The sequence below is a fragment of the Polyodon spathula genome, chromosome 22 (genome assembly GCF_017654505.1).
Source record: "Polyodon spathula isolate WHYD16114869_AA chromosome 22, ASM1765450v1, whole genome shotgun sequence".
In the NCBI taxonomy this organism is placed as follows: Eukaryota; Metazoa; Chordata; class Actinopteri; order Acipenseriformes; family Polyodontidae; genus Polyodon; species Polyodon spathula.
Window position 1 is genome coordinate 795,835 of NC_054555.1, and position 8,354 is coordinate 804,188.

Below are 8,354 nucleotides of genomic sequence, written 5' to 3' on the forward strand. Positions count from 1 at the left end.
GGGTCTCTGCAAACAAGCCACTGACAGACTGGGACAAACAATGCTTTAAATGTGGTCCAATAGATGCCATAGAAGACAACAGGAACACCACAAAGGCTGATGTTTCAGGCAGCGTGTAGAAATATTTGCATGTTCAGCAGTACAAATACAAGATTTGTAGGAGTCCGGCAACATGTTTCATCTAATTCCTCACCAGGCCAGCAAATAATCCCCTACTAACTGTCTAGCCACTACAGTTAATCTCAGGCACTCACATTAATCCAGAGAGATTAGATTAGAGGCAGAGATCCGTACCTTCATTCTGTGCAGCTGCTGTCTAGAGAAGACATGCTGTTTCTGAAGGGACTGGTACTGCACCTTCATGCTGATCAACTGCCTCTCCATCTCCGCGCGGCGATCTTCCACCTGCAAGACAGCGCAACCCTGGGTCAGACACGCATCACATTTCAGAACACTGTATTAACATCAACATGTGTGCTGCGTTTTCTAGGGGTTTCCAGTTTCTATATGACAATCCCTGGAGTGCTGCGAGGAGGACAGAACACTGGCGTACCTCAGAGAAGAGAGAGTTACCCTTGCTGTTTGGGTCCTGGCCCTGCTGCAGAGCATGGTCCAGTTGAATCTGGAGATCCTGGCAGGCTTCCCGAGTTTTCTGCATTGAGTGGAACACAAAGATCTTCCTTATACATCAGTAGTAATGTTTTAATACCTCATCCACCATTATCATCTGACAATGAGCCAGCACAACCAAGAGCTTTTGTTTTGTTTCTTAAAACTACAAAGTTCAATAAAAATACAAATAAAACACATACCAGGTCATGACTAGACTGTTCACACTGGAATTAACAGAACACAAAAATGTCCATTTCACCTACTGGGGCTTTTGTTGGAAAAGCCAGTAGATAAAATTAGCCAACCCAAACCATGTGGGCAACATTGAGAGAATTCCTGTAAAACAGCCTTCAGCATCTCTCATATCCGGTGAGCTTGCAAACAGACTGGCCCGGGACTCTAAACCCTGGATACAGGAACAGGTACGGCACCTCCAGGGAATTGAAGTAGGACACAGCTTCCCTCTCCCTCTCCTCCTTCTCCTCACTCAGCCGCTCCACTTGCCGCTGCAGGTTCGTGTTGGTCAGCTCTAGCTGCTGCTGCCGGTATCTCATCTCATTGATTTCGTGCTGCAGCAGATCCTAGAACCAGGAGACAGACAGCCTTACACATTGGTCCTGGACACTACCCCGCAGTGCTTCAGCACCACGTCCCCACTGCCCAGCTTTGCCATGCTCAGGTGGGTTGAACTCACAATTAAAAATGAACCGCTCTGAAGTGTGCATTTAAAAAAAATCAGGAAGCCCATGCTCAAAACAGGTTGTACAATAATGGGCCATAGCCTCCACATCTTTTCCTGTGAGCATTATGTACTGTCTACCTGCCCCAACAATGCAGCTTTAATAAGGCGGGGGGAGACAAGACTATCTTTTAAACCAGTGTCCCCATTATCCACTCTAGTACTGATACCCACAAAGTCCTGGACAGGAACGATGGCCCTTTGGTTTGGTTCCCCCTGTCTGGACACTGGCACACAGACCCATGCCCTCACCCTGGCCTCCTCCAGCTCTGTCTTGTCGATCTGCAGCCCCAGCACCTCGGCGGACATGGTCTCGTGGGCACGCTCTGACAGCGAGCGCAGCTCCTCGCTCTTGCTGCTCAGCATCTCGCTCTGCAGCTCCAGCTTGTGTCTCAGTTGCCTGTCGCTCAGCCGGGCCTCGTCCAGCTCAGCCTTCATCTTCTCCAGCTGGAAGCAGGGAGGAAGTCACAGCCTCGGTTAGTTTCAGCTTGTCAATAGCAAAAACATGCTTAAAATCACCAAGCTTGAGCCTGGCTTGCACAAATTGAAAGTATGGCAATTGTTTTTTTAAAATATTTTAAATCACCACCACCACCATACCATCTTATAATCAGTTACACAGCACTGCATTTAGACTTCAATAGGTTTGGACAAACATCAGGAAAGAGGACTCATCGTAATAACACATGTTTAAGATGTGTTTTTATGCCAGTGCACAGCAGGTTAGGGATTTTGTTTGTGGCCGTCAAAGGGAATAAACAAACACCTAAACTGCAATTGGGTTGTGTGCGTTACTGTTTTTATGGTTCACACTGATTGCAAGGCTCCTCTTAAGGATTCTAACCATGACATGTATAAGCTGGCACCCCCCAGCTCAGCAGCCTGGGGGTGTTTCAGATTCGAGACCACCCCCCCCCCCCCCAACCCCAACCTTATTCTTTAAGTCACTGATCTCCCAGGCGTGGTTCCTCTCTTGCATGGCCTCCTGCTGCTCCCAGAGAAGCTTCTGCTGCTGTTTGATGGTGTCGCACTCAGAGCCCATGCTCTCCAGCATCCGGATCTTCAGCTCCACCTCTCTCTGCAGAGAGTACTTCTCCTGCTCCAGGGCCTACAAAAAACACACACTTGTTCAAGGCACCTAACAAAGATAGCAAAAAAACATGAGCTTGCCATTAGTCTGATACAAGTCTATAGCCAACCAGATCTTCTCATGGAATAGCTCTACAGGGTTAATCCGGTGAAGTGTTAATGGAATGGCTCTACAGGGTTAATCTGGTGCACTGCTCTTGCAGTGTCTGATGCTGCCCCTCACCTCGATGGTGTTGGTCATCTCAGCGCGCTGCTCCTCCAGCTGGTTCTGCAGCTCGTGCTGGCTCTCCAGCAGCTGCAGCCCGTACTGGGCAGCTTTCTCCAGGGCATCCTCCTTCTCCTTCAGCTTGAGGCGAAGCCGCTGGGTCTCCGAGACCTCTGCCGTCGACATACCTGCAACTGAAAAACAAACAGCAAGTCAGGCAGAAGCAGCAACGTTTTTACAGCAGAGTAGAAATACAGTGCACTGAGAGGTTAATGTCCACAAATTCAATCCAAATGAAATGTGAACACATGATCCGAAACACGGTTTTCCAACCCAAGCATTGGACATGAAGCACAAACAATTACAAAAAAATAGAGTGAAGCATTGTATTAAAATGCATCAACTCCATACAACCTTTAGCCTAAATACATTACACCCGCCACCGCATAATTATACTATTTGTAAAAAAGTAACATTGCAATATGACCTTAAAGCCAGGTGTTTGCAAACTCGCTGATATCAAGAGGAGCATGCAACAGCAGCCAAAAAAAAAAAAAAAAAGAAGAAATCAATCTCAACACCATCGCAGGCTGTGAGGGAGAGCCCCAGCCGTGTGAACACTCAGAACACGCACAGGAGAATTCAGCACAGCTTCACTCAGCAGCAAAAGCTGTCCCGTCCTGGAACTCAGCCACACAGACTTCACAATAAAGGTTACAAATAACATGATTTTGTACCCTGAAATCTTTCACTAGTCCACGGCAGCATTTACAATCTTCTCCACTACAGCATTTACCTCGTGCAGGAATTTTACATCCTTCTCATGTTGAAAACAGTGTAGCTGCTGTCTCTAATGATGGATAAGGTTGCCGGGCAAGGCAAGGCAGTGCTTCTGATATCCTTGTAGCAGTAACACAGTAAAGAACAGTCCTGTCCTTGATAGTGCAGCTGACCAAATACTGATGAAAAAGTGCTGGGACAAAATAGGAATATTCACACAAACACTGCTTCGCTGCAAAAATGACCACGTTGGTATTCTACCATACAAGAATTTCTAAATACCTTGTATCAAAAAAAACACATGATTTACATAATTAAGTTCACATTCTACAGCACAAACACAAATGCAAACCAAACTAATGGCGGTTATCACAAAGGCGTTACTTTGCTTCAGCTTTCTCTCGAGCGCACACTGGGATGAAAGGAGCTCAAACTGGAGTGCAACCTTCCTTTGCCGGTCCTGAATGCATGGTTTAAATAATTCACCGAGTGGGATTACTTCTCTTCCATTACCCTTTAAGACATTTCAAGTCCTGAAATAGCACGCACTGGCCATCTGTCTAATTATATCATTCACTATATGGGCAGCTGCTCAGAAAATGAAGTGCAGTGTAAAAAACTGCCCAGACACACTGCAGACTGGCCTGCAGCTACTACTGTACTGGGGCAAGCCAAAGGGTTACACAGGCATCAGTATAGATTGTGATACTGGTTATTTTTATTTATTTTTTAACAATGAAACAACATTTTATATGTCTAGAATGTGCCCAACAGTATTGCATAATAAAGAGCACAGAACCCTAAACAACTAGCAGTCTTTTCAGCAAACAAGAGGCTTCACATGAGGTGCATCAGCCTGGATCAGTCCAACAGTCACAGTCAAAGCAATCACTTTAAAACAATACAGGAGGAAATGTTGTACTTGATGTCTGGTGCTGTATTAGTGCAAGTAAAGTTTTGTAACTCTTCTCCGTTTGTCACTACATTTTAAAACTTGCCTGTAATATTTATTCATTTCCTAAATGTATTTTTATATGATGGATTCCATCTAAAACCGAGTGCTTCTCAGTTGCCTGCTGTGCAACTCAAACAGCTCAATACAATTCAAATACTGACACTGCCAGTTCACTGCTAGTGGACACTTTAAAACATCACTGCGTTGGTAACTGAAGCGTGAGGTTAGTTGACTACCAGTTCCTGTGGTCAATTCAGTGCGTCCCCAAAATTTTCAATTGGAGGTACAAAAAGAAATGTGTTAAATGTTACCAACACGCTGTCCAATGGCTGAGAGTGAACTGTACAGCACACAGCTGCTAAGCATTTTAACAGCATCTGCAATCATTACTAAATCACAGCCCCATTCAGCCTCAAGTATAGCGCTAAACAAGCCGAGGCCTCCAGGGGGGCATTGTAATACAGAAGCAAGGGAACGGGGAGCTAGACAGGCTTGGGAATGTGCTGTCTGGCAGCGAGAACAGCCCTGAAAGGCTGCACAGCAATGCAGTGCTCTCCTAGGCAACAGGAGCCCAGGGAAGGGGGTCAGTGCCAGGGGAGCCCCTTCAAAACAAAAAGCCTGTTCCAGGAGCTTCTGGGAGAGCTGGAGCCAGAGGGGAACACTTAACTACCAAGTGAATTCAGTGCCCAGCGAGGCGTTTAAAGAGTACTGGCTTTGTGGTCTCAGGCACTCAAAACATGTGGATATTGACTAGTCTTCACACCCTTACACAGATGGGATTCTCATCCTTTTTTTGTTGGTTTGTTTTTTGCAAAAGACTTCAAGTCAACATCACTTAATTTCAACTATTTTCTTAAAAGAAGGCCTAATTTACAATTTGTATCACTGTCAAAAATGACTTAGTATAAATGACAACTTGTACAAAGTTATTTCTTAAAATTGCCTCACGAATAAAGAGTTTGAATCGAAGATTGTTCTCTCTCTCGGCAGCTTGTGTGCGTAACATTGATCGTGTATTACAGAATATACCGCTGTTGCAACCTTGGTATGTCATTATTAGCCCCGATTAAATCTTAAATAAAATATAATTAACATTAGGCTAAAAAAAAAACCATTTACGTATTGAACTCAGATGGAAATACAGTATTGAACCTTTACACCCGTCTCGTCTGTCCACTTATGACTGCTACAAACCGATTTTAGAATACGTTTCATATTTTGGTATAACGTGAATGGAGTCCAATAATGTAGTCCACGACAAGAAACATGCATGTATTTGTTAAACTAAAACGAGTAAAGACGTACTGTACACCTGGTCGTGCATCGACGCTGTTTAAAAATGTACACATTTCTGAAAACAACGTGTAAGGTCACTGACCCGACTGTTCATTGATTGATTTAGTTTGGCATGTCCATTGAGACTTCACAAAAACTAAAACTGGGCACACAGCTTTTGCAATCTGCAATTGCAATTTAAACATACTAACGTTTATTTATAATAACACCCACAAAGCAAATCACTGTACTGGAAAAGCAATATAAGAAATGTAAGCGGTTTCAACCTGACTAAATGTACCGAGTGCAAGTAAGATCAATACGGTACAGGTATATAAATCTATTTCGAAAACTGTGTGTTCAGATCCATACTTAACGCAGTCTCCAGTATAGACCCTTGCCGCCAGATTCACACTCAGCTGTGTCTCTCGCCCCTACCCCGTGAGCTACCCTACCATACATACATATAACTTCTCAAAGCGAGACGATTTATTGCTAAATAAGACAGATAAACTAACAAAACGTGGTTCTGACACACGGGTTAAATGAAACTGCATTTCAACGCTACCTTTGCCTCTCCTCGGACCGCGTCTGCTTCTCTCTGGCCGTTTGTCTCCTCGAGAGTTTAAATTCAGCTCCAGCCAGGCAGGGCGTCTCGCGAGAACGAGGGTTTCGGCACGTTCAGGGAGTGGCGCATGATGGGAGTTGTAGTCTTTTCGTTCGTTTCAATGTAAACTTTGGTGAAAAGGTTTTCTCTTATTTAGCTGTCACAAATAGAGTGGTATAATGTATGTATTTATACAATGGAATGACATGACTTTGCTGTGTTTCTGCAATGGGACACTTCTATAAGGGCAGGAGCCTTGTTATTCTTCATATTGTCTCAGAGAGACAGAAAGATTAATAAAGTCCGTTAACAGCGCGCGCGCTTCCTTTCCACCCGCGAGGTAGCGATTCTCGTGCAAAGGCGCCCGGCTTCATCCCGGCTCGAGCTTCAGTGTTAGTTACCTCAGAGACTCCGAAACAGCTGGACAGTGAAGCCGGTGCGTGATTTTAATTAATCTTTAAAAAAAAAAAAGTATATTTCGGTTTGTATAACTTATCAATACCAACATACCTAGGTAAGTTGAATTTAATTTTAATCTTTGGGTTTTATCAGATCATTTGAGCCTTCTTTTTTTTATTCTAGAACAAACTGGATATTTATAACCCTGTAGATTCCTTTCATTCTTTTTTTCCGTTAAAAAAAAAAAGTAAATTGACTCGCTTTTTTCACTATCCAATCAAGTGGTTTGTTGTTTTCCGTTTTTAAAAGTATATTAAAAAAAAACAGCTTCGCCTTGTTTATCTGTTTTCTCATATTGATTGTTGCAAAGAGTTATATACAGTCAACCCCGCTTAATATAACTTCAGAGTGACTTGAGCGTACATTGTGACAATAAGCGGAGTTAACCACTAGCAAAACCAACAGTACGAAATTAAACTAATGTAACCGATGTTTTATGTAGTCTCAAGTCTAGACCCTTGACTCCAGATCCACACTCAGAGCTCTCTCACCCCTACCCCGTGAGACACCGTAAGATATAACTTCTCAAAGCAAGACGAACATGGTTCTGACACACGGGTTAAATGAAACTGCATTTCAACGCTACCGTTGGCTCTCCTCGGACCGTTTGTCTCCTCGAGAGTTTAAATTCAGCTCCAGCCAGGCAGGGCGTCTCGCGAGAACGAGGGTTTCGGCACGTTCAGGGAGTGGCGCATGATGGGAGTTGTAGTCTTTTTGTTCGTTTCAATGTAAACTTTGGTGAAAAGGTTTTATCTTATTTAGCTGTCACAAATAGAGTGGTATAATGTATTTATTTATTTTAATATTAATAATTCCGACGTTGCAGTTTCCCATTATTATATAACTATCCGGTTACTATGGTCTGCCATGTTATTAGATATGCTTTAGCATACCACCCGGATTATACAATGCAATCAATTATAATGCTTTTATTGTGCTGTATTAGACTTTGCTGTGTTTCTGTAATGGGACACTTCCATAAGGGTCTGAGTCTTTTTATTCTTCATATTGGCTTAGAGACAACCCGGGTCGAGCTTCACAGTGTTAGTTACCTAAGAGACTCCGAAACAGCTGAAGACAGTGAAGTCGGTGCGTGATTTTAATTGTAATCTTTAAAAATTGAAGTCGGTGCGTGATTTTAATAATATCTTTATATATATATATATATATATATATATATATATATATATATATATATATATATATATATATATATTTAGTTTAGCATAACTTCAATACCAACATACCTAGGTAAGTTGAATTTAATTTTAATCTTTGGGTTTCAACAGATCATTTGAGCATTCGGTTTGTTCTAGAGCATACTGTGGACAATCATAATGTTGGACATCAATGTCCCACAACAGCAAATTTCGAGTACTGTAAAGCCATTTTAGTGTAAGGCAAGTATTTATAACCCTAGATTCTGTTCTGGATACTGGAGTAGGTGTTTTTTTCTTCTTTTGTAAATTATTGTATAAATCTGCCACCGCCTTGTTCCGGGTCACTCATCTCAGGAGCTTATCTCATAAATTCACTTTAATTAAACAAAGTTACACAATTTCTAAAATGTAGTTTAAGACTCTGGTGCCCCCCTATGGCCGCTACGTGTCATCACATGACCTCATTTTACGCA

The 8,354-nt window shown here is 42.8% G+C and overlaps 1 protein-coding gene across 3 annotated transcripts; it reads right to left on the reverse strand.

Annotated features, from left to right (window-relative positions):
- Positions 1 to 191: 191 nt before the first annotated feature.
- LOC121296956 (protein Spindly-like) lies at positions 192 to 7,337 on the reverse strand. 3 transcript variants are annotated; one of them, XM_041222926.1, is made up of 7 exons: positions 6,224 to 6,365; positions 2,664 to 2,839; positions 2,283 to 2,459; positions 1,604 to 1,798; positions 1,044 to 1,193; positions 554 to 652; positions 192 to 405 (listed from the first exon to the last, which is right to left on the reverse strand). In XM_041222926.1, exons 2-7 carry the CDS (start codon positions 2,829 to 2,831, stop codon positions 256 to 258), a joined length of 939 nt encoding a protein of 312 aa, XP_041078860.1. In that variant the 5' UTR covers positions 2,832 to 2,839; positions 6,224 to 6,365; the 3' UTR covers positions 192 to 255. The 3 variants fall into 3 exon arrangements, with proteins under 3 accessions (XP_041078860.1, XP_041078859.1, XP_041078858.1); XM_041222925.1 differs by lacking the exon at positions 6,224 to 6,365 and adding an exon at positions 7,308 to 7,337 and having other exon boundaries at positions 199 to 405; XM_041222924.1 differs by lacking the exon at positions 6,224 to 6,365 and adding an exon at positions 3,442 to 3,718 and having other exon boundaries at positions 199 to 405.
- Positions 7,338 to 8,354: the final 1,017 nt, after the last annotated feature.

What these genes read in the sequence shown, in the direction of transcription:
- LOC121296956 (XM_041222926.1), bottom strand. Translation starts at nt 2,831, where the DNA reads ATGTCGACGGCAGAGGTCTCGGAGACCCAGCGGCTTCGCCTCAAGCTG. An exon ending in TCAGTGACTTAAAGAATAAG is followed by an intron (nt 1,799 to 2,282) that starts GTTGGGGTTGGG and finishes CCCTGCTTCCAG; the next exon opens with CTGGAGAAGATGAAGGCTGA. An exon ending in CAGAGCTGGAGGAGGCCAGG is followed by an intron (nt 1,194 to 1,603) that starts GTGAGGGCATGG and finishes TCCTGGTTCTAG; the next exon opens with GATCTGCTGCAGCACGAAAT.